Source organism: Schistocerca serialis, chromosome 1, assembly GCF_023864345.2.
Source record: "Schistocerca serialis cubense isolate TAMUIC-IGC-003099 chromosome 1, iqSchSeri2.2, whole genome shotgun sequence".
Lineage (NCBI taxonomy): Eukaryota > Metazoa > Arthropoda > Insecta > Orthoptera > Acrididae > Schistocerca > Schistocerca serialis.
This window is the reverse complement of record NC_064638.1, coordinates 1158604800-1158631551: the sequence shown is the minus strand read 5'-3', so window position 1 is coordinate 1158631551 and position 26752 is coordinate 1158604800. Positions and strand designations below refer to the sequence as shown.

The following is a 26752-nucleotide window of genomic DNA, read 5'->3' as shown; positions in this document are numbered from 1 at the left end:
GGGGGGGGGGGGGGAGAGCACGAGCAATGCTTATCGCTCTTTTCCCTTCACCTCTTTTTCATGTTTACTCCATTTCATCAAAAATAACTGCTGCCGCCCCCCCCCGGTTAAATTTTTCGTTGTGTGGTCAAGTTCTTGTTTATATGCTTAACCATAAGGTGCCTTTGCCAGAAAGCTCTACATGAAACCATAATGATACACATATGGCAACAAATTAAAGCTGGAATAATTTGAGCTTTTAAAGTTACAACTGCAAATTAATACTGAAGAACTTGCCTCGAAGCTCATTAGATAAATTTCACCCATTAAGAGAAAATGTTTAGTACATCTTTTGAATTCACTGAACTTGATATGCAGGAAAAAGGAATGGTCAAACTGCATCTTGTGAAATAAAGACATAACTTACATAAATTCATCAGTTCTATTTTACATATAAAACTGTCATAAAATCAACCACAAACAAAATATATTTACATATGGTAGGTATTGTATTAAAACATACAATAACATTTTTTTGTAAAACTAAGACTAAAAACAATGGCACACTTATGGTGGAATAACAGCTTATACAAAAAAACAGTGATCTCAAGATTCCTGGCTGGCAAGCATGAGATCAACCAGCTCCACTGCCTTGTGTTCATCCAAGACATCCAAAAAATTTCGAATCTCCCTCACTGTCGCATTCCCATCAACCTAGAAAAATAGTTAAACTGGTAAGAATTATTTATAATAAATTACTATTGTACATTGCAGAATAAGTTATCGATCTTGGTAGTTTGCATGTGATCCGAGATTAAGAAGAAGTGAAGCATTTAAGAGGACTGATGTTAACTAATGGAAATTCTTGTTTTTATTCACATGGAATAAGCAAGCCTAAAATGCACTAGAACTTCTATCCTAATATACCTTGTGTACTTGAACATGTATCCAATTTGAGAAATTGTCTCATTTTGAGAACATAGAACTACCAAAAAACTGTCAAACTGATTTAGTCTAATGGTGATTCCTTATATGAGCATACTACAAAATCATTGTAACAACAGAAATATTACACTGTACAATACAAGTGAATAAACAGAAGAGCAAGAAGAAAGTGGTGGAGGTCGGTAGTGAGAGAATGTCTCTCCAGGGCATCTAGAGTATAAATTCATGGTAACAGTTGTACCTATTTCTGAACAGCTGGTCAGTATTTTTAATCCAAAACAGAACAAAACTAGAAAATGAAAGCACAGAACAAATACTCCAAAGACAATTATTTTCAGTTGGCATAATTGATCAAAGCCACTTTAACGGATGGTCAAAAGATAAATTAAAATAATTCTATAGAACAGAAGCAATTTGTAGTTAGTTATTACTTAAAATGTTACACTTGAGAGTGCAATTACAAAAACAATGTGAAGGTAAAGGCATAATATTCCCATCACACATGTAACAGTGTCAATGCCATTGTAAGAATACTTGATCAGTTAGTCATCCCATAGGACATATTTCAGTGTATGTCTCCTGATCTCAATCTTTCTTGCACTGTCAACAGCCATGAAATGTAAGATACTGCCAAAGACAACTTTACCAAGAGCTTCATCTCCAAAGAACATATTATGCTGTATTCATTTCCCTCTTTGTGTCCTCATTTGATTGCCAATTTTTCCCCCCAACTTTCCAAAGACTAAGATGATAAAGAAGATGACAATATAGCTACTGAAACTATATATAATAAATGTAGTTGATTTCCTTACATCAGCGTAGTTGAATAGTAGTCTTGATGGGCTTGTGTTGTCCTTAATACTAGCAATCAGGAATGTATAACCCAAGAGCTCGGCCAGATCTTGCCAACTTCCTGATGAATCCAGGATGTCACATAGCTGAGATAAAGTTTCGGCATTGAAGAGCCCATTTTCTGTAGCAAGAAAAGATTTTTATCTTAAAGTGATTAATTTGAACCAAGCCAGAAATGAATAATTAATTTCTTTAACAGGAAACTGTAGGCAGGAGTCTTAACACCATACATACCATCTGGAATTGTACATTCGGATACTGGGCTCGGAAACATCTCCTCCTTAACTTCAGTAATTTCAGGAGACTGTGTACGTCTTTCTGGTGACTTAGCCACTCCTTGCAGGAGAGACATAATCTGAAAAAAATTAACATGTTTTATTTCTGTATCACATCGGAAATTAACTTCATAAAGTGCTCCCTTGTCTATAAAAAAAGGTGAAGGAGTGTAGCTGGAAAACTGGCATTTTATTTGATAGCATATTCATCCCTAAATTACACACTTCATGTACACATTTATGACATCATACTAACATGTTTATTTTCAACTTCGTCTGGCACAGGGCTTTTCATTTCAGTACTGTTGCTTTCCTTATCTGTGTTGTCGTCGTCGTCGTCCTCTTCCTCCTCATCGTCATCTTCATCATCATCCTCATCAATGTGAAGCTCGTCATCACTATCCTCTGGCTCTTCCTTTACTCTTGATAAATCTAACCCGATGTTACAGTCGCCTTCCATCTGTCCTTCCACACTTTCCAAATTTGCCCACTGTAACATACAATTAAGGCCAGATACGTGGTCAATTGCATTTTCACTTTTCCATGTGCTCTCTCTCTCTCTCTCTCTCTCTCTCTCTCTCACACACACACACACACACACACACACACACACGTATAAATTGTTTTATTTATACAATTAACTAAGGCAGGCAAGGTAGTGTACGGCCCTCTGTATGTGCCAAAAACTCTGCTACCCAAAATTAGGTAGGTATAAGCTTCACAGCTTTATATACATAGGGAATTATTATCAAATTACTTATCATTATAAATAACAGAAATTTTATTAAAGATTCAGAATGAGCGATCAGTGATGGTATATCTTACAATCTACTTTAACGCAAAAACTACTGGCTAATTTGCCAACTGAGACACTTCACAGTGAGATAGTGATAATTTGCAGATGTGTGAAAAATACCAACAAGTGGAAGTTGTACTTTCTCAGGAAAGTGTCGTATGTGACAATTAAAATCGAAAGTTCTGCTATTACCCATTCCTTTACTTAAAGGGATGTTTCACAGCCAACAGTGGGAATAGCATGTTTTGTTACATGAAAAACAATCTAAACTATGCTAGCTTATGGATTTTCATTGTTTGCAAGCACCTATGTGACATTTCAAACTGTAAAACAGTTCCACCAAAAGGATCTTTCTCTTTATGGAAGGAAACTGCAATTGAAGATGCACCTTTTCTTATTTGTCAGTACAAAAATATGGCTGCAATGGAATTGTATGAATCTCTGACATCTGTACAAGTAAACGAAATGATCATTTATCTTCCACATTTACTTTAAAAAAAGACAAATGTAAGGAAGAATCACACACAGAAAACTATTTCATGCCTTAATATCTGTCAAAACTATTTTTAAGGTGGAGAACAATGACTTAACTGTACCTTGGTATGATCCAAAATCTGACACAGTACTTTAGCAGCGCGTCCTCCTCTTGCACGCGCTCGGTCAAATGCTGTGTATCCCACCTTATCCTTTTTATTTACATCAATGTTTGTCTGAAATGAATTAAAAGAACATTTTGTAAGAACAGAAACTACAGTAGTAGCAAATGTAAATGAAAGATTGCAAGGCAAGGATAATAGCAACTAGAATTAGAATTAAGGTTTTGACAGTATACAGGCAGCTGGTAATATCAATACATTCATCTGAGCACTCAAGAGTCAGACAAAGGAAATGAAACATACGAATTCTGATTTACTGATAGCATGAGACCACCCCAATGGCAGATAATTATGACTGGTTAAAACAAATGTAATATGGATTCATGTGTGACAGCAGTTAACTATATAAATAGGTAAGTAATGGTTTTCCCTAGACACAAATTTTCTACAAGAGCTGTCCTAGAGAGAATGCAGGAGCATATGGCACTAACAGAACTTATGTACATAAAGTAAGGGAAACATATGTATTGGATCTGCCTCTGCGGAACTATAAAACTAAGAAATACTGTTTATGTTACTGGCATATTTCATAATAAATGGTTCTTGCAGTCAATAACTCTGAATAAAGTATTTTTAGCCAGATCACCTTCTATCAATAACCTAAATAGACCATTAAATTTTTGGCCTAAGGCTGAGTCAAATTAGGTGCATGTGCTTGGCTCCTCCTGGTTTGGCTAATAAAATATTTTATGATACTATCTTCAATAAACTCTGTCATTAGAAGTAATACATACTACTAATGAGAGAGACTGATCAAGGAAGTAGAATGGACATCAAGCTGTGATTCTTAGTGTTTCAAGTTCACTGAGAATAGACAATTTTATACAGAATGGTGTCTGTCACTTGAGTGTATCCAGCGAGACTTTTGCATTGAGCACAAAGAAATGTATCACGTAACAAGCCATGAAAACTTGATAATTTCAAATGTCTGACTACCAGCAACCATGAATTTCCTGAACTTCCATCTACTCCCACTCACCTTCCCAATTTGAGTATTACTATGTTCTCTAAGGAATTTGCTGGTAGATCCTACACCTCTGAGCATCTTTGTTTCACTTCTTGTATTTCCTTGAATAACCCCATATCAAAGTGTAACATCTTCACAATGAAGAATGGTGTGAGAATTTGTAGACCTATAAGCACATCACTATTTGGCTAGCAGTGTTCTATGTATCTTAATGCATCCTGATTTATAATCATGCATCCTGATTTATAATCATGTTCAGGTGCTGTAAGAAGTTGGGAAAGGTTGTTTCTATTCCCATTAAGTTTATGTAACCTGTTCTTTATGTGTATAAGCCAAGCACAGTGTGTTACCTACAACTAGGGATAATGAACTGAAAATCTTCAGCACCATTTTGAATTATTCTGTCAGCTGACCACAGACCTGCAAATAAGGATGCAGTCCTAAAAATAAAATGGCTATCACTGAAATCTGTCATTACCAAACTGTTAGAATTCAAATTTTTACACAAATTTATGTTTCCTTAGTGTAAGTAAGGGAAGAAAGATGTTTTCATAGCAAAATGTAATAACATTTCTACTGTGCAATTTGCTGTCCGAAGTATTTCAAGCTTGCAAAGTATGAGGAATAAAATGTCTGTGTTACTTTAGAAGTCTAAACCAATTATGATAAATGAAGACCACAATGGTTTACCTATCATTTGAACCATGACCTTGGTTGACATGCAAAACATTTGGCACAATCCTCCTCTAGTAAATGATTGTCTTAAGATCAAAGATTAACAATGCAGCAAAAACAGCAAATGTCTACCAAACTGAAATCACCATTGTCTTTTCCTACACGATGGCATATGGGCAACAATCACCAGTCTTTAGCACTGAGGATGCCTCAGATACACCCCCCCCCCCCCCCCCACACACACACACACACACGCACGCACAAACTTTGTAAGCTGAATGAAGACAAAGAATAACCTAAGGGAATGTGTGTACACTTAAAGCCACAATACAGCAAAAGCAGTAGAGAATAATTTGTTTATATTGGAATAACAACAACAAAACTCTTTTAATGCAATGTTCTCCCAGTAAAAAAGAACAGGATGATAATAGTTGAAAGTTGAGTATATGCCTTAACCTTAGTAATAATTAAGAAACGAAAGTATGAACTTTTACAAGTGCAGGATGTAAAGTAGGATTACCACTGTTTTTCAACTTTTGCATCAATGAAATTCGACTTGTGCACCAAAGAAACAACAAAATAAGTGAAAGAAAATGATGGGAGGTGCTCAGCATACAAGAACCAGTGCTAATGTTCTTGAATGACTTGATGGATTTATGCACACATCACCATTTAATCATAACAAAACAACTTGTTTAATGATGATGAAGGAAGGTTGTATGCATGGATAAAGAATCCTAGACACAGCACAAGCTATTTTTACATTGTGTAACAATAAAGCAGAGATACAGAAACCAGATTTAGAACTGTGAAACACTTTCACAGATTTGGATTGTTAACCATGACTTGTTCATTATAGTTTACCAGTTAAAGCTGAGAAATTGCAGAAAGGTAGGGAACTATGGCGATGTGACCTGATTACACTGTCAAAAAGGACCATTAGTTAAAAACTGACTGAAACAGTCAAATAGATACCTTTACAATATGTAATACTGAAGTCAACAGAGGATAAAATTTGAAAAAAGACAAATGTACAAGTAAGAATCCTTGGATAACACATTTACATCTCCATTCTGCAAGTCACCGTGAAGTGCATGCCAGAGGGTACATTCCATAGTCCCAGTTACAAGTGTTTCTCGACATTTCATTCACATATCAAGTGCGGGAAGAATGATTGTTTGAATGCCTCTGTGTCTGTGTGCTATAATTATTCTTATCTATCCTCATGATCCCTATGTGAACAATACATATGGGGGTTTTAGTATATTCCTTGAGTAACCATTTAAAGCTGGTTCTTGAAACTTTCTCAGGATAGTTTACTACCTTCAAGGGTCTGCAAGTTCAGTTCTTTCAGCATCTCAGTGACATGTTTTCACAGGTCAAACAAAATCTGTGACCATTTGTGCTGCCCTTCTCTGTATACGTTCCAATATCCCCCGTTAGTCCTATTTGGTACAGGTCCCACAGGCTTGAGCAATATTCTAGAACTGGCTGAATGAGTGACTCGTAAGCAATCTCCTTTGTAGACTGATTGCACTTCCCTAGTATTCTACCAATAAACCGAAGTCTACCACCACAACAGAGGCTAAGTGATCAGGGAAAGCTGCTGCTCACCATATAGCCGATGTGCTGAGTTGCAGGTAGGCAAAACAAAATGAGTCACAAATAAGCTTTTGGGCAGGGCGGCCTTCTTCAAAAATAGACACCCTCCCCCCACCTCTGCAGTGTCTGGCAACTGAGATACACAAAACAAAAAGACAGTCGCAAATAAGCTTTCGGCCAGGGCAGACTTCTTCAAAAATAGACACCCCACCACACACGACTGCAGTGTCTGGCAACTGAAGCCACACTGCACAAAGCAGCACCAGTGCATGATGGGAGTGGTGACTGGATGGGGATAAGGAAGAGGCTGGGGCAGGGAGGGGGAGGGATAGTAGGGTAGGGGTGGCAGAGAGTGAAATGCTGCTGGGGAGCAATCGAGAAGTTAAGACAGAGGGGAGTGTAGGGAGGGGGGGGGGGGGGGATGGTTTGTGGAAAAAGAGAAGACTGGGTGTGATGGTGGAATGAGAGCTGTGTAGTGCTGCAGCTGGAACAGAGAAGGAGCTGGATGGGTGAGGATGACGACTAATGAAGGTTGAGGCCAAGAGGTTTACAGGAAGATTGGATATAATGCAGGGAAAGTTCCTACCTGCGCAATTCAGGAAAGCTGGTCAGTGGCAAGGCTCCATATAGCACAGGCTATAGTAGGTAGTCATTGAAAAGAAGGATGTCAAGTTTGGCAGCGTGCTCAGCAACAGGGTGATCCACTTGTTTCTTGCCCACAGTTTGTCAGTGGCCATTCATACGGACAGGCAGTTTGTTGGTTGTCATGCCCACATAGAATGCAGCACAGTGGTTGCAGGTTAATATTGTATATTGTAAATCACATGACAGGTTTCACAGGCAGCCTTGCCTTCGATGGGATGGCCGATGTTTGTGACTGGACTGGAACAGGTGGTGGTGGTGGTGGTGGGAGGATGTATGGGACAGGTCTTAATATATTATGTTTATTACCAGGATTTGAGTCATGAGGTAAAGGGTTGGAAGCAAGGGCTGTGTAAGGATATATATTATTTAGATTCGGTGGACAGCGAAATACCACTGTGGGAGGGGTGGGAAGGTTAGTGAGCTCATTTCAGCACACGACGAGAGGTAGTCTAAACTCTGGCGGAGAATGCAATTCAGATGCTCCCTTCCTAGGTGCTACTGACAAGGGAACCTCCCCATCGCACCCCCCTCAGATTTAGTTATAAGTTGACACGGTGGATAGGCCTTGAAAAACTGAACACACAAAACAGGAAGAAGTCGTGTGTGCGTGTGTGTGTGTGTGTGTGTGTGTGTGTGTGTGTGTGTGGGGGGGGGGGGATTAGACAAACTGAGTAGTCCATATCCAAGATAGGCAACATCAAGGATGATATGCACTCAGGAGTGCCGTGGTTAGCATGAGCAGCTACGGAACGAGAGGTCCTTGGTTCAAGTCTTCCCCCCGAGTGTAAATTTTATTTTCACAAAGATATGACCTGTCGTTCGTTCATTGACGTCTCTGTTCACTGTAATAAGTTTAGTGTCTGTGTTTTGCGACCGTACCGCAAAACCGTGCGATTAGTAAACGAAAGGACGTGCCTCTCCAATGGGAACCAAAAACATTTGATTGCAAGGTCATAGGTCAAACGATTCCTCCACAGGAAAACATGTCTGATATATTCTATATGACACTGGTGACGGCACGTGCGTCACATGACAGGAATATGTTGTCGACCCACCTAACTTGTACACTTGGCGAATGGGTAAAAAGATTCTTCTACGGACTTAGGAAGCATGTAGAAGGTAGGAGTGTAGGGAGTGGTATGGGCGAGGAGAGAGGTGGACTCTTGGAGAGGTTTTGGGATGGGCCTAAGGGTATGAGGAGAGGAGGTCCTGCTAGATTTCTGGAATGGGGTCACTGTGGCAAGGTTTGTAGGTGGATGTGTCACACAGTTGGTGAAGTCCTTGTGCCAGGTAATCCTTGCGGTTCAAAACAACAGTAGTGGATCCTTCGTCTGCAAGTAGGATTATAGGTAGGTATAATCTTATCTTTGGACAAAGGCTCTACTACTTTTGTTTTGAACCACAAGGATTACCTGGCAGAAGGACTCCGCAGCTGTCAAATACATCCACCTACAAACCTTGCCACAATGACCCCACTCCAGAAATCCAGTAGGATCTCCAGTCACTCCTCAAATCCTTAGGCCCATCCCAGAACCTCTCTCAGAGTTCATCTCTCTTCTCACCCACACCACTCCCTACACTCTTACCTCCTACATGCTTCCTAAGTCCACAAACCCAACCACCCAGGACACCCCATTGTGGCCGGTTACTGTGCTCCCACTGAGAGAATCTCTGCTGTTGTAGACAAACACCTTCAGCCTATTACCTGGAACCTACCCTCCTACATAAGAGATACAAATCACTTCCTCCACCGACTCTCCACAGTTCCTGTTCCTTTACTACACAGTGTCCTGCTCATCATTGTTGATGCTACTACCCTTTACATTAAACACCCCTAATGCCCATGACCTTGCCACTGGTGAACATTACCTTTCCCAATGACCAACAGATTGCAAATCAACAACGTCCTTTCTAGTCGCTACGATCAATCATACCCTCACCCACTCACTTCTCCTCTGAAGGCATCACCTACAAACCAATCCGGGGTATGGGCATGGTACCAACCTACTTATGGACCATCTTGTGGAATCCTTCATAAACAACCAGAATCCTAAACCCCTCACCTGTTTCAGATTCATTGATGACATATCTGTAATATGTTTTGACAGTGAGGACACCCTATCCACATTCCTCCAGAACCTCAACAGCTTCTTCCCCATTTGCTTCACCTGGTCCTACTCAACCCAACAAGCACCCTTCCTCGATGTTGACCTCCACCTTTAAGATGGCTACAACAGTACCTCTGTCCATATCAAACCTACTAACCACCAGTAATACCTCCACTTCGACAGCTGCTGCCCATTCCATACCAAGAAGTCCCGTCCACACAGCCTAGCCACCCACGGTCATCACATCTGCAGTGACGAGCTGTCCCTCTCGAAATGCACTGAGGGTCTCACTGAAGCCTTCACAGACTGTAATTAACCTCCCTACCTTGTACAAAAACAAATCTCCCATACCTTAGCTTTCCAGTCTCCCACCATCTCAGTAAGTCCCACTGTCCAGCCACAGAGGAGCATTCCCCTTATAACTCAGTCCCACCAAGGAGCAGAGCATCTGAATTGCATTCTCCGCCAGAGTTTCGACTACCTCTCATCGTGCGCTGAAATGAGAAATGTTCTGCTCACTATCCTTCCCACCCCTCCCAAAGTGGTATTTCGTTGTCCACCAAACCTAAATAATATATATCAGTCTTTTGACTCTTCCTTTTCCTCTACCCTCCCCCTCCCCCCACCTCTCCTGTCCTGTACTGCTTCCAACCCCTTACCTCATGGCTCATATCCTTGTAATAAACATAAGATGTCAAAACCTTTCCCATACATCCTCCCACCACCACCTATTCCTGTCCGGTCACAAACATCAGCCATCCCATCGAAGGCAAGGCTACCTGTGAAACCAGTTGTGCGATCTAAAATCTTAAGCTGCAACAACTGTGCTGCATTCTATGTGGGCATGACAACCAACAAGCTGCATGAATGGCCAGTGACAAACTGTGGCTAAGAAACAAGTGGACCGCCCTGTTGCAGAGCACAGTGCCCAACACAACTTCTTCATTTTAACGACTGCTTCACTGCCTACGCCACACGGATCCTTCCCACCACAACAAGCTTTTCTGACCTGTGCAGGTGGGAACTCACCCTGCAATATATCCTATATTCACATAACATACCTGGCCTCAACCTCTGTTAGTCATTTTTCTCACCCATTCAGCACTAAACAGCCCTCATTCCACTATTACACCCAGTCTTTTGACTCTTCCTTTTCCTCTACCCCCCCCCCTTCCTGTCCTGTCCTCCGTCTAACCTCCCGACAGCACGAGCTGCCCTACCCTCTTTCCGCATCGTCCCTGCATGCTCCCCAGCAGCACTTCACTGCCTCCACTCCTATCATACTATCTCTGCCCCTCCCCTCCCTGCCCCAGCCTCCTCCTTACGCCCAACTAGTCGCCACTAGAATAAGTGTGCTGCTGCTCATAGTGTTGCTACACTGCAGTCGTGTGTGAGCTGCGTTTCTGTTGTCTCTGTCATCTATTTTTGACGAAGGCCTTACTGGCAGAAAGCTTATTTGTGACAGGTTTTTTGTTAAGCCTATCTGCAACTCAGCATCTCTGCTGTATGTTGAGTAGCAACTTTCATTTTTATAATATTGTTACAATCCATCCGGGTTTTTCCATCGTTCAATATCTCATAAAAGATCAGTTTTGGTTCTAGAGTTGCATATGAACATGCTAGGCACACTACTGACTCTGTGGCTTGTCTGAAATATTGAAGAAAGACAAACCTACATTTATAGAAATATAGATAACAGATAGCTACTGTGTTAACTGGAATACTTGAGCTTTTGAAAATATCAGGGATAAAGCACAGGAAATGAAAAGTTACTTGCAACTTGTACAGAAACCAGACAACAGGTATAGGAGGGAAGGACATGAATGAGAGGTGTATTATTCGCCCTGGAGAGTGACCAAGCAGTGAAGGAAAGGTAGGAGATATTTGGAAAAAGTTCATAGAAGTCTATAATAATACAAAATTCAATGTTTGCAAATGACAATGTAATTAGTATGACCACAGAAAGTACAATCAGAATGGATAGCGTCTCAAAAAGACATAAGATGAATATTGACAAAAGAAAAACGAGAGCAATGGAGTGTAGTGTAATTAAATTGGGTAATGTTGAGGGAACCAAGAGTAGAACATGAGAGGCTAAAAACAGTAGAAGGCATCTGCTGTGTGCCCAGTATAATAACTGACAATGGCTGAAGTAGTGATATTATTATGAAGATCATAGACCGCTAATCACCGTATACCGGAGATGCTGAGTCGCAGATAGGAACAACAAAAAGACTGTCACAAAGTAAGCTTTCAGCAAAAAATGCATTCATCTCAATGACTGACACACACACACACACACACACACACACACACACACACAATCACAGTCTAGCTTCTGAGGCGAGACTGTGAGCAGCAGTGCATTATGGGAGAAGCAATCTTGGTTGTGGGGGTAAGGAGTAGGTTGAGGCAAGGAGTACTGCTCGTGGAAGCATACAGGGACGAGGTGGAGAGATGGTAGCATAGCTATGTGCAGCCAGCAGATTAGACAGAGGGTGGCGGTGAGGGCAGCGGAAAAGGAGACAAGGAGAAAGATGATTTGGTGGAACAGAGGATTGTGTACTGCTGAAATGAGAACAGGGAAAGGGTAACTGGGTGTAGACCGACGACTAACAACAACTGAGGTCAGTAGGGTTATGGAAACATAGGTTGTACTGCAGGGAGCGTTCTCCCACCTGCGCAATACAGAAAACTGGTGTTGGTTGCAAGGATCCGGATGGCACAGGCTGTGAAGCAGTCATTAAAATGAAGCTTGTTGTGTTGGGCAGTGTGCTCAGCTACTGGGTGGTCCAGCTGCTTCTTGGCCACAGATTGGCAGTGACCATTCGTGCAGACGGACAGCTTGTTAGTTGTCGTGCCCATGCAGAATGCAGCACAGTGGTTGCAGCTTAGCATGTAGATCACATGGTTGGTTTGACAGGTAGCTCTGCCTTTGATGGGATAGGTGATGTTTGTGACCGGACTGGTGTAGATGGTGGTGGGAGAGTGTATGGGACAGGTCTTGCATCAAAGTGTGTTACAGGGGTATGAGCCATGAGGCAACCCCCGCACCAATCCCTTGCATCATGGCCCATATCCCTGTAATAGACCTACAGATGCAAGACCTGTCCCATACATCCTCCCACCCCATCAGTCCAGTCACAAGCATCACCTATCCCATCAAAGGCAGGACTACCTGTCAAACCAGTTGTGATGTGCAAGCTAAGCTAACCACTGTGCTGCATTCTACATGGGCATGACAACCAACAAGCTGTGTGTCCGCTTGAATAGCCACCGACAAACTGCTGCCAAGGAACAGCTGAAGCACCCAGTTGCTGAGCGCACTGCTGACACAACGTTTTTCATTTTAATGACTGCTTCACAGCCTGTGCCATCTGGATCCTTACAACCAACACGAGCTTTTCTGAACTGCGCAGGTGGGAACTCTCCCTGAAGCATATTCTACATTCCCGTAACCCTCCTCACCTCAACCTTCGTTAGTCACTGTTCTACACTCACCTATCCCCCTTCCCTGTTCCCACGTCAGTGCTACACAGTCTTTTTACTTCTCTGCTTTTCGTTGCCCCCTTTCTACCACGTTCCGTCTAACTTACCCGACTCTAGCTGATCTACCCTCTCTACATTGTCCCCGTATGCTCCCACGAAAAGCACTTTGCCATCCCCTACCCCTACCTTGCTCTCTCCCCTTCCCTGCCCCAGCCTCCTCCTTATCCCCAACACTCAAGATTGCTTCTTCCATCATGTGCTGATGCTCGCAGTCCGACACCTTTTTCTTATTTAATTGGATAGATAAAAATCTACCCACCAACGGGTGGCAGAACACACACATAAAAAGACTTGTGATTGGCAAGCTTTTGGAGCCAGTGGTTTCTTCTTCAGACAGAAGGGTGAAGGAAAAGGACTGCAGAGGTTTAGGAAAAGGGATAGAATTTGGTTAAGTCACCCAGAACCACAGGTTAGGGGAGACTTACCGTAAGAGAAAGGACTCTTCCTTCTCATCCTGTACGGTCTCCCCTGACTCATGGTTCTGGGTGACTTTCCCAAAATCTATCCCTTTTCCTAAACCTCTGCAGTCCTTTTCCTTCACTCTTCTTCCTTCCCCCTCAACCCTTCTGTCTGAAGAAGAGCCACTGGTTCCAAAAGCTTGCCAATCACAACAGTGTTTTATGTGTGTGTTCTACCGCCCTTTGGTGAGTAGATTTTTTTTTATCTAGCCAATTAAATATTTTTATCAATAACTGATTGTTTTTGTTGTTATAGGTCTATCTTTTTCATAATATTGTCATTTCATCCTGGATTTTCCATTGTTTAAAGGCTGAAGTACTGGAGATATAAAATGCAGACTTGCACTAGTAAGAAATATGTTCCTGTATACAACAAAGTTGTTAACATCAAATATAAAGTGTTAGGAATTCTTTTCAGAAGGTATTTGGAACACAGCTCTAAATGGAAGCAAAACAAGGATGATTGGCCTCTCAGGCAGGAGCACAATATAAGCTTTTGAAATACGGTGCTACAAGGGAATGCTGAAGTACTGATGATCAGGCCGAATAACTAATGAGGTGGTGCTGAACTGGACTGGGGGAAAAGGTATTTCTGGCATGATTTGGCTAAAGAAGGGACTGATCAGGAGAACAAGGCATCAAGGAATACACACCACTTGTTTGATAATGGAGGGTAGTGGTGTGGGGAGTCCAATAGCTCTAGAAGGCGTGATTACAGTAAGCAGGATCAAATGGATGTAGGTTCCTGCAGAGATGAAGAGGCTAGCACAGTATAGATTAGCACGGAGAGAGCGGTATCAAATTACTCTTCAGATTTTAGGTGATCCCAACATCATGGAGGAAGGGGATAAAAGTGACTGGATGCACTTAAAAACTTCTCGGTCTAAATCAGCTATGGCATGGATGTGCCTTAAATCCCCCCCGTATTTGGAAATTATGATTCTTCAAGTATTACGAGGACTGCCCCAGGGATGTGTGACAGGACCACCTTTGTTCTCTATACACATAAATGATTTGATGGACAGGCTGAGCAGCAATCTGCAGCCTTCTCCTGATGATACTATGGCATACAGGAAGAGCTCTTTAAATGACTGTAAGATGACGAAGAATATCTAGTTGGTGTGAAATATGGTAGCTTGCCCTAAAAACAGAAAAATGTACGTTAATGCACAGTAGGAAAAGCAATCCTGTAATATTCAAGTATGGCATTAGTAGTATGCTATAATATATAGGCATAAAGTTCCAAAGAGACATGAACTGGAACAAGCAGAGAGGGACGGTAGTAGAGAAGGCAACGGGCCAACTTCGGTTTATTAGGAGAATTTTAGGAAAGTGTAGCTCACCTATAAAAAGATGCTGCTTATGGAGACTATTGCAATCCATTCTCGAGTATTGAGTTTTTGGGATCCTCACCAGGTCAGATTGAAGGAAGACATTAAGCAATTCAGAGGTGTGCTGCTCAATTTGTTAAACAGTAGGTTCAATCAGTATATGAGCATTAGAGAAGTTTTCTGAACTCAAATTTGAATCCTTGGAGAGAAGATGACATTCTTTTCAAACTATTGAGAAAATTTAGAGAGAACTGGCACTTGAAGCTCTGATCGTAGAACAATTCTACTGCTGCTAAAGTATGTTTTGTGTAACGACCATGAAGATCAGAGAAACTTGGCTTGCACAGAGGGATATACACTGTTGTTTTTCCCTTGCTTCATTTGTGAGTGGAGCAGGAAAGGAAATTACTGGTAGGTGTACAAGGCACCATATGCATCATACAGTGGCCTTGTGTAGTATGCATGTAGATGTTCTTTACGATGCATTACTCCTGCAGCAATTAAGAGAGACTATGTTATATAAAAATCTACACAGATAAAAAGTTTTTTTCTTATCAGGGTAATGTTTGCCTTCCTGTACTCCTCATACTGTAGGTGCAAAATTGAAAGAGATTCACTTCAAAAAGCTAGAGAATCACTTCAAAAAGCTTTCACCTCTGCAATTAGCTCTGGTGATTAAGTTTGTCCTCAAATATAAAGTATTGTTGAAGCTTGAACAATTTATTTTTCACAGGTGCCCAGTCTCCCAATATGGAGCTTAGTAAAATGTTGGACAATGACTGGACTAAATGTATTGATTAGGTGACTAGACAATCACACCAGACCCTTAGTATTTGTCAGAATGGGAACTATTTAACCTCCCACGCAGAAAATGATACACTAAAAAACTGACAGAGTTCTGATCTTCATGTAACACCATCCCTGACGTGCTATGTAGAAGATGTTTATTCTGCCTAATGTAATGCATTTATTAATAAATAATGCTGTTTGTTCAACACATTTATTATTAAAGAAAATAAGTCGTCTGTCACTAAAATTGACAATTTAAATATGAATGAAGGCTGTGTCAAAACTGTTCATGATGTTTAATTTATGCTCAAGTTGTAAGCTTCTTAGGTGAATAAAACTGGCTGTTTACCACAATACCACAATACTGACCCTTGAAAACTAAAGTGTATTAGCTCACAAGAGGTGTACAAAACTGATGATGGCTGACCACTATGGAAGCTATCCTTTATGCTGCTTTGGTAAATGAGACTTTACTAAAACATCAACCTGTTCTCTCCTATGATCATCAGAACAATACGACGTGTTTCATTTTTTTACCAATTCTACACTAATTTCAATGATGTTACAATTAGAAATACATATTACAACACTTTTTGTGTTTTTGTGCTCACTTATCCTCATATGGGTGTTGGAGTGACCAAACTGTGGAATTTACTTTGCAAGAAAATTGGAAAAATATTACCTATTTGTAGTGGGACAAAGGAGGTTGTGGTCACAGTTTATATCAAGAACAATCAATGGGAAAGTGCTTTAAGGCAGTATCTCCTATGCAAGTAGAAAATTACCCACATTGCTGTATCATTTGCAAATGGTGACCTGAAATTGTTCCCAAGTAATATTGACATCCTTTGTTGATTGTGAAAGAAAATGTTGCTGCAATATGGACCCAACATAGGGAGAAAGCTTAGTTTTGTTCTGTCAGACAGGTAAGCTTGTTTCTCTGCACACGCAATTCTTGCAACTAAACAAGATGACATGAAAGCAAAGATTTGTATCTTATGGGCACTACACTCTTTGAAAGAGGAATAGCGGAGGAATGATATATGTGGTGAAATGTCATCATCATCAAAATAATATTATTAAAAAAAGGGGAGGGGGGGGGGAGGGAGTTGGTGTGCACTTGTTGCTGCCTGGAAAATATATAATTATGATGTGTCAAAAGAAGAGAATGATGGCAGTAGTCTTCTTCATTGTAAAAGGAGTTGTGAAACAGACACATTTATCAAGGAGGGATAAAGCCACAACACATAGGAGAAAAAATTACAATGAGTAACTTGGCTGATTCAAGAGTACCAAATGATGCAAAATAGTCAGTGAAAAGTTGATGACTGGTTTCTTAGGATGGATAAATGCTCCAAATGCTGTTTTCTCAAAAAGTAAAAGAAATGGAGTATTTATTCCATAGCTTTCGTAGTGCTGTATTTGAACTCTTGCTCATCTACTACCATCTGAGTATTGAGTGGATCCTTGTAACTCTGCCACTTGATGATGACAATACTGCCAAAATACAGTGGCAATCTATTGATTAGGTATGTTGCTAATCTGAAAATAGTTCAAGAATTCAGCTAGCAAAAACAAAAAACACAACTTCAAGTTCCACAACATACATGTTTAACTAAATATTCTGCAATTTTTTCATCGTCTCCATCTGCAGCAAAGTGCAGCACTGTTCGACCATTTGTATCTTCTTCATTTACATCCGCACCAGCAGTGATGAGTCTCTCTATTGCACCAAGATTTTTGTGGAGGACTCCAACATGAAGTGGTGTCCAACCTACAAAGAAAAGAAACACAAGTGGTTAATTGTCACATTAGTGTTCAACTGCGAAGCACAGAATGAACATATAGTACTATAAGTTACCATTAAATCCCCAATTTTTTAAAGAATCAACTCCCATGTATGTTTTATACGTGCTTCAAACTTCTGATTACTTTACAAAAGATTTAATGTTTGACCTATTTGATGTTAAACAAGTAAGTGAAAGAAAGTTTGGATTAATTAAATTTGAAGTTTTTGTTGGGTCACTAAATTATCATTATCAAACTATAAGCGAATGCTAGTTTTTTCAAGCATCTCAATGTTTATGACACCGTATCTCCTGAACTACTTATCATACAATGATACAATTTTGTAGGTATGTTCAGTGGTCTATGTGGATCCTGTCTGTAAAATATGTTGCAAATAATGCAGTAAGTGATACATTTTTTCCTTTCTTTTTGCAATGAATGTCAGAGAAAAACTGTAAGCATTCACTTCCACAAACATATCTCCAGTCTTGTTTTGCTGCTATCTGTGTTTACACAAAAAACACAGGGTCCAGAAGTATTTCTTTTGGACTTACAATTACTGATGACATACTTGAGCATTAAGTTGATGAGTACTATGACATCCGTTTGTTTATGTGGTTACTCAAAAGGTTGCCTGGCCCAAAATAGAGGAATAGCGATGAGTAAAAGACATTAAACATATGACATAAAAACATACCCGCAGAAGAACCTGGACAGTTTCACAATAAAGTGCACCAGTAATATTAGATGGAAAATATCCTGCAAGAAAGGCCATTTTACATTTGGTGGAGGAGAAGCTGTGTGTTGGTCACCGTATTTACATGATCAATCATTGCGTTAGCTTTGTGATAGCTGTAACCCTATCAAATTTGACAACACATTGCGCTGGAGCACAAATGTGTATAAGGAGGAACATCCATAAAGTTGTATCTGCAGAACTGGGGGGAAAAAAACACAATTTCTCAGTATTAACATGGTGTGATGACCGAAAAATGGGACAAATGAGAAATTAGTTGCATCTTCACAAAGTTTCATCATACAACAGTAGAATTCACGCCATCAAGTAATCTCAAAAGCATTGCCAATTCTCCAATACAGTATCACACATGCTTTCTTATTACTGTGAAAAGAAGGCTGACCACTGGCATCAATACTATTTTTCCACATAATGGGAAGTCCATGGTTTCTATTTCCGAAAACGGAATTTGCCTGAGAGCTTCAATGTTTTGGCAGTATTTTTCATTGTGCCTGTCTGTGACTTGATGCCTCCTCCTTCATGTGATGAGTAGCTATCTACCCTCTCCATATCGTTATACTCCAGATAATTTACATGCTGCTTTGCAATGTACTGTATCTCCAATGGAAATTCCAAGAAATATAAAAAAGAAAGCTCTTACGAAAACTTGATTTGTGTGCAAGTGGGAACCAACTGAAGGGAAAAAGCAAGTCATGAGGAAGAGAGACAAAAATTAAGCTGAACAAGGGAAAGCATACTGATACAAGGTATGAGTACAGACACTGTCCAAACAATCCTGCGTTCTGTACAATTACACATGGTTACTAAGCAAATTTGTTTTGTAACGGATGTTCTTAGTATTCCCAGCGAGGCCTTTTTTTTGTAGTATAAAGTCTGAATTTAAGCAGTTCATGCTTCGTAGCTAATTTGTTGTTTTCCGAACCTTTTCTTTTCCTTGTCAAAAATGATGATTTGTTCATCATCTGAATAGTGGCTTCTTTGCTTTGGGAATAGATCAGATGTATTATTGAGACTGCTTATAGTAAGAAGGCCTGACCTCACTCATAACTGAATTTATGTTGATTTTCAAAAGCAGAGATTACCCTCTCGAACGTTAAACAGAAAATATATGAGAAGTTAATAAATATGGGAAATTTCTGTCTGTTAATACATTATCAAGTAACCATATGCCCCAATACAAGCTATTAGTTCTTTTCTGTTATCCACTGATACATCCAAGTATTTTCACACTAGGATCAGTTGGAAAATCTTCATGGGCAACCCCGACAGTTCTCCATCATAATGGGGCTGGTGGAATATGATGTTTGAATGAATTACTCGGCAACAGATAGTCCACCAAATGCATCTCATGTCATTTCACTAAAAAGCAAACAGGTCATGATAAGTTTGAATGACGAGCACTTCAACAGTGAACGTACTGGAAACGAGCAGAAACGAAAAACTGAAGATACATGGACAAGCTACAGTAGGGCAATAGCAAAACACATTGAAATTTCGCAAGTGCTGTGCATTTTATTCATCGGACCTGCCCACAAAAATAAAGACCTTTCTCAAGGCGGTACATTGTGGCTGCAGAGATATACTTGGCCTAAAGTGGAATACGTCTACAGCCCAAATGTTTCAGAATATAAGCAGCAACATAATACTGATTACTTTTAACGCAGACAGACTGGCAGTTTGCAGGTAGGAGTTGTGACAGTATACAATTATGGGCAATAGTTACAGTTTGTTTTCCATAGTAATGCATGTTAGTTTTGGCCAGCATTCTAGGTCCTGTACACAGCAGTACAAAGTCGAGCAAACTTTGTTTCTAGACAGTGTCTAGAGGCAACCAAGCGATTTTGTACATAGGCAATCGAGAGAAATTTCTTGCCTATAGATATGCTTATGCTTCTGCAACAAAATTGCGGCACTTTTGACTCTTATTTGAAATTAGTGACGTGAGACAATTCTAACGACAATGTTGCATGACATTTTTTAGTGTGGATGTATATGTTGGTCTTTATTATTTTTGTATTTCTTATTGTTGAACAACACTTAACACAATGTGGCCAATGCAGAAAGTGTCGCTGCAGATTGGAGATTTTTCATGTAGTATCATGTTTGTGGGAAGACAGTAATTCTGAATATTAATATCATAACAAGAAGTCCTCAAGTACATCGCCCTTGTATAGACCCTCTACATACTCTTTCCACCTTTCTGCTTTCACTTCTTTGCTTAGAACTGGGTTTCCATCTGAGCTCTTGATATTCATACAAGTGGCTCTCTTTTCTCCAAAGGTCTCTCTAATTTTCCTGTAGGCAGTATCTATCTTACCCCTAGTGAGATAAACCTCAACATCCTTACATTTGTCCTCTAGCCATCCCTGCTTAGCCATTTTGCACTTCCTGTTGATCTCATTTTTGAGACGTTTGTATTCCTTTTTGCCTGCTTCATTTACTGCCTTTTTATATTTTCCCCTTTCATCAATTAAATTCAATATTTCTCCTGTTACCCAAGGATTTCTACTAGCCCTCACATTTTTACCTACTTGATCCTCTGCTGCCTTCACTACTTCATCTCTCACAGCTACCCATTCTTCTTCTACTGTATTTCTTTCCCCCATTCCTGTTAATTGTTCCCTTATGCTCTCCCTGAAACTCTGTACAACCTCTGGTTTAGTCAGTTTATCCAGGTCCCATCTCCTTAAATTCCCACCTTTTTGCAGTTTCTTCAGTTTTAATCTACAGTTCATAATCAATAGATTGTGGTCAGAGACCACATCTGCCCCTGGAAATGTCTTACAATTTAAAACCTGGTTCCTAAATCTCTGTCTTACCATTATATAATCTATCTGATACCTTCAAAGAAGGGAAAACAGAAAGGTGGAAAGAGTATATAGAGGGTCTATACAAGGGGGATGTACTTGAGGACAGTATTATGGAAATGGAAGATGAAATGGTAGATACGATACTGCGTGAAGAGTTTGACAGAGCACTCAAAGACCTGAGTCGAAACAAGGCCCTGGGAGTAGACAACATTCCATTGGAACTACTGACGGCCTTGGGAGAACCAGTCCTGACAAAACTCTACCATCTGGTGAGCAAGATGTATGAGACAGGCGAAATACCCTCAGACTTCAAGAAGAATATAATAATTCTAATCCCAAAGAAAGCAGGTGTTGACAGATGTGAAAATTACCGAACTATCAGTTTAATAAGTCATAGCTGCAAAATACTAATGCGAATTCTTTACAGACGAATGGAAAAACTGGTAGAAACCGACCTCGACGTAGATCAGTTTGGATTCCGCAGACATGTTGGAACACGTGAGGCAATACTGACCCTACGACTTATCTTAGAAAATAGATTAAGGAAAGGCAAGCCTACATTTCTAGCATTTGTAGACTTAGAGAAAGCTTTTGACAATGTTGACTGTAATACTCTCTTTCAAATTCTAAAGTTGGCAGGGGTAAAATACAGGGAGCAAAAGGCTATTTACAATTTGTACAGAAACCAGATGGCAGTTATAAGAGTCGAGGGGCATGAAAGGGAAGCAGCGGTTGGGAAGGGAGTTGTAGCCTGTCCCCGATGTTATTCAATCTGTATATTGAGCAAGCGGTAAAGGAAACAAAAGAAAAATTCGGAGTAGGTATTAAAATCCATGGAGAAGAAATAAAAACGTTGAGATTCACCGATGACATTGTAATTCTGTCAGAGACAACAAAGGCCTTGGAAAAGCAGTTGAACGGAACGGACAGTGCCTTGAAAGGAGGATATAAGATGAACATCAACAAAAGCAAAACGAGGATAATGGAATGTAGTCGAATTAAGTCGGGTGATGCTGAGGGAATTAGATTAGGAAATGAGACAATTAAAGTAGTAAAGGAGTTTTGCTATTTGGGGAGCAAAATAACTGATGATGGTAGAAGTAGAGAGGATATAAAATGTAGACTGGCAATGGCAAGGAAAGTGTTTATGAAGAAGAGAAATTTGTTAACATCGAGTATAGATTTAATAGTCAGGAAGTTGTTTCTGAAAGTATTTGTATGGAATGTAGCCATGTATGGAAGTGAAACATGGACGATAAATACACTCCTGGAAATGGAAAAAAGAACACATTGACACCGGTGTGTCAGACCCACCATACTTGCTCCGGACACTGCGAGAGGGCTGTACAAGCAATGATCACACGCACGGCACAGCGGACACACCAGGAACCGCGGTGTTGGCCGTCGAATGGTGCTAGCTGCGCAGCATTTGTGCACCGCCGCCGTCAGTGTCAGCCAGTTTGCCGTGGCATACGGAGCTCCATCGCAGTCTTTAACACTGGTAGCATGCCGCGACAGCGTGGACGTGAACCGTATGTGCAGTTGACGGACTTTGAGCGAGGGCGTATAGTGGGCATGCGGGAGGCCGGGTGGACGTACCGCCGAATTGCTCAACACGTGGGGTGTGAGGTCTCCACAGTACATCGATGTTGTCGCCAGTGGTCGGCGGAAGGTGCACGTGCCCGTCGACCTGGGACCGGACCGCAGCGACGCACGGATGCACGCCAAGGCCGTAGGATCCTACGCAGTGCCGTAGGGGACAACACCGCCACTTCCCAGCAAATTAGGGACACTGTTGCTCCTGGGGTATCGGCGAGGACCATTCGCAACCGTCTCCATGAAGCTGGGCTACGGTCCCGCACACCGTTACGCCGTCTTCCGCTCACGCCCAACATCGTGCAGCCCGCCTCCAGTGGTGTCGCGACAGGCGTGAATGGAGGGACGAATGGAGACGTGTAGTCTTCAGCGATGAGAGTCGCTTCTGCCTTGGTGCCAATGATGGTCGTATGCGTGTTTGGCGCCGTGCAGGTGAGCGCCACAATCAGGACTGCATACGACCGAGGCACAGAGGGCCAACACCCGGAATCATGGTGTGGGGAGCGATCTCCTACACTGGCCGTACACCACTGGTGATCGTCGAGGGGACACTGAATAGTGCACGGTACATCCAAACTGTCATCGAACCCATCGTTCTACCATTCCTAGACCGGAAAGGGAACTTGCTGTTCCAACAGGACAATGCACGTCCGCATGTATCCCGTGCCACCCAACGTGCTCTAGAAGGCGTAAGTCAACTACCCTGGCCAGCAAGATCTCCGGATCTGTCCCCCATTGATCATGTTTGGGACTGGATGAAGCGGCGTCTCACGCGGTCTGCACGTCCAGCACGAACGCTGGTCCAACTGTGGCGCCAGGTGGAAATGGCATGGCAAGCCGTTCCACAGGACTACATCCAGCATCTCTACGATCGTCTCCATGGGAGAATAGCAGCCTGCATTGCTGCGAAAGGTGGATATACACTGTACTAGTGCCGACATTGTGCATGCTCTGTTGCCTGTGTCTATGTGCCTGTGGTTCTGTCAGTGTGATCATGTGATGTATCTGACCCCAGGAATGTGTCAATAAAGTTTCCCCTTCCTGGGACAATGAATTCACGGTGTTCTTATTTCAATTTCCAGGAGTGTAGTTTGGACAAGAAGAGAATAGAAGCTTTCGAAATGTGGTGCTACAGAAGAATGCTGAAGATTAGATGGGTAGACCACATAACTAATGAGGAGGTATTGAATAGAATTGGGGAGAACAGGAGTTTGTGGCACAACTTGACAGGAAGAAGGGACCAGTTGGTAGGACATGTTCTGAGGCATCAAGGGATCACAAATTTAGCATTGGAGGGCAGCGTGGAGGGTAAAAATCGTAGAGGGAGACCAAGAGATGAATACACTAAGCAGATTCAGAAGGATGTAGGTTGCAGTAAGTACTGGGAGATGAAGACGCTTGCACAAGATAGAGTAGCATGGAGAGCTGCATCAAACCAGTCTCAGGACTGAAGACAACAACAACAACATGTCGCGTACCGAAGAGCTCTTTCGATTTCTTTCACTATCCATTGTCATCACTGCACAAGCTGCGGTCGTAACAATGTCAGCCATATTTATCAAACAATGGAAAATACAGGACGGAATGTAACACTACTATGAAAAGGATAGTTGCTACTCACCATATAGTGAAGATGCCAAGTCGCAGATAGCCACAACAAAAAGACTGTCACAAAATAAGCTTTCAGTCAACAAGGCCTTTGTCAAAAGGCTGTGAGAGACTATGGTCATGTGTGTGTGTGAGATGCACTTCTCCCTCCCTCTGTGTGTGTGTGTGTGTGTGTGTGTGTGTGTGTGTGCGCGCGGGGGGGGGGGGGGGGGTTAATTATGACAAAGGCCTTGTTGGCCAAAAGCTTATTTTGTCACAGTCTTTTTGTCGTACCTTTCTGTGACTAACACTTCCACTGTATGATGAACAGTAACTATCCTTTTCATAATATCAGCCACATTTATCAAATGCTGAGGAACAAGTCATTCAAATATGTACACATGACAAAGTCTACACTCTCTTCTCTTTCGCAACTTTTGGCACTCGACATTCTTGTGAGGGTTTAACTGCTTGGTCAGTGAGTGTAGGAACTGAAGAAGAGCAGGCAGCCTGGGATCCTCAGTCTGTGGTCCCTTCAGCCACTGGCTAGTGTTGGGCATCTGATCTCTAGATTTCCGGGGACAGGGTTTCCGAGATGGTGACCTGTCTGCAAGTGAGGTGGTTGGTTCCCGAAGATAATGCTGTAGGAACAACGAGGCGGGGAGGAGGGGGCTATCACTCCCCACGGTCAAGTTTAATTGCACTGACTACTGGAAGTAGACATCCAGGCCATAAACACATCATATACTGCTGACGACCTTGCCAAAGTAAACGCAAAGTACCCACTGGGACTCGGTACAAATCGTCTTTTTTTTCTGAGTTTCAAAGAGTTCCTGATTTTGCATTCCTTGAGTAGGTTGACACACTTCTGGGATCAAAGAGGGTGGTCGCTCACACAATTGACTCCAGACCAGTGGTAGCACAAGTGTTGAATTTTCATGAAGTGGCCAGCAACAGTCGCCACCTATGGGGTCATGTATACACTGGGAAGACATATCCCAAAGCAGTGGCATTTAAACCACCACACTGGATGTAAAAAAAAAAGGCTTCACATTGTAGTGTTCAACACAATTTTGACCTTTCCTGGAAGTAAATCTGCCTAAAAATCGAGGCCAGTGTTTACCTTGTTGTCTGACACGCCTCTCAACGTACACAATGTATGAAGATCATCCCTCACCTCTTCACATGTTCACACAAATCTTCGTTCATTTACAGCATAAGTGAAAATTTAATTGCTATAACTTGCTGAGGTACTTCTGGAATGTGAAGGTACACCATCAAGGCGTTTAAAAGAGAGTAATGCCTGGGACTAGAAAGAATTTGCCACCGTGATTAAGACGGAATCGTTTTTGCAATATGCTAAGGGAAGAGAAATTGTTGAATACATAAAAAAATTGGTTTTAAGACACAAACGAACTAATGACATCAACTAATAGTGGGCAACTGATTAAATAAATGGGGAAAGCTGAGTTTATGCTGGACCAGGATTCGAACCCAGTCTCCTGCTTAGTAGGCAGATGCTTTGACCACTGATCCATCAGGATAATGGGCACGAGGGCCTACACTTGTAATGTCTGGATATGTTGGGAATTTGGTCCTTTGGGAGGCGTGTTAGGGTAGTCCACGCAATTGTGATGAGCACTTTGTCCAGATGGCACAGTGGACAGTGCATCTGCCTAGTAAGCAGAAGGCTCATGTTCAAATCCCGGTCTGTCACAAATTTTCAGCTTTTCCCATTGATTTAATCAATGTCTATTGGAAGCTAACATCAATTCCTGTGTGTCTTGATTCACAGTTGCTGCAGGATCAAAATGTTACCTGTTCTTTCAGACATGTTCGAATACATATTTGACCGGGGGGGGGGGATCAATTATAAATGGGATTTTTGTTCCTGAACATCAACAGTTGGTTGAACTGGCCCCACACTTCTGCTCTGCTTAGACGGGACCATTAGAAGTGAGGACAGCATGCTGCTAGATATTTCCCGCCGTTTTGTAACATCACGATGCCTGAGCAATAGGTGCACCCCTACACTGCGAAAACCATAATCATCAAATTTCTTGGTCGTGGAGGAATTACTGCAGCGGAAATTTGCCAAAGATTGACTACACAGTTCGGTGATTAATCATTATCAAGGACGCGTATGTTTGCCTGGCATACGAAGTTCAAGGAAGGACAAGAACATGTGGAAAATCAGAAACATGATTGCCTTCCTTGGACATGCATTACAGACAAAAACATTCATGCGGTTAAAGAGATTATTGACGATGATCGACTGGCAATAGTATCAGATATTGTACAATAAGTTTGAATCAGTTATGGGAGCTGTCAAGCAATCATTACAGACGACCTACAGTTAAGAAAAATGTGTTCCAGATGGGTCCCTAAACTTTTGACTGAAAATCTGAAGTTGAGACATTTGGAGGCCTGAAAGAGGCTTACAGCAAGGTTTGCAGAAGAAGGTAATGCATTTTTGAGTCAGATTGTCACCTGGGACGAAACATGGGTTCACAAACACACTCCAGAATCGAAACAAGCCAGCAAGGAGTGGCAGAGGAAAGATCACTGAGGCATTTTGCTTATTGAT

At 41.5% G+C, this 26752-nt stretch overlaps 1 protein-coding gene across 2 annotated transcripts in view; it reads right to left on the bottom strand.

Annotated features, from left to right (window-relative positions):
- Positions 1–402: 402 nt before the first annotated feature.
- Positions 403–26752, bottom strand: part of LOC126418034 (nuclear factor NF-kappa-B p110 subunit) — a 99146-nt gene continuing 72796 nt past the window's right edge. For both annotated transcript variants that reach the window (XM_050085163.1, XM_050085162.1), the window contains exons 15-20: positions 17235–17401; positions 3444–3557; positions 2308–2541; positions 2011–2131; positions 1737–1897; positions 403–693 (exon numbers count right to left, since the gene is read on the bottom strand). In XM_050085163.1, coding sequence (XP_049941120.1) covers positions 586–693; positions 1737–1897; positions 2011–2131; positions 2308–2541; positions 3444–3557; positions 17235–17401 — 905 coding nt within the window. In that variant the 3' untranslated portion in view covers positions 403–585. The remainder of the gene's footprint in view (positions 694–1736; positions 1898–2010; positions 2132–2307; positions 2542–3443; positions 3558–17234; positions 17402–26752) is intronic.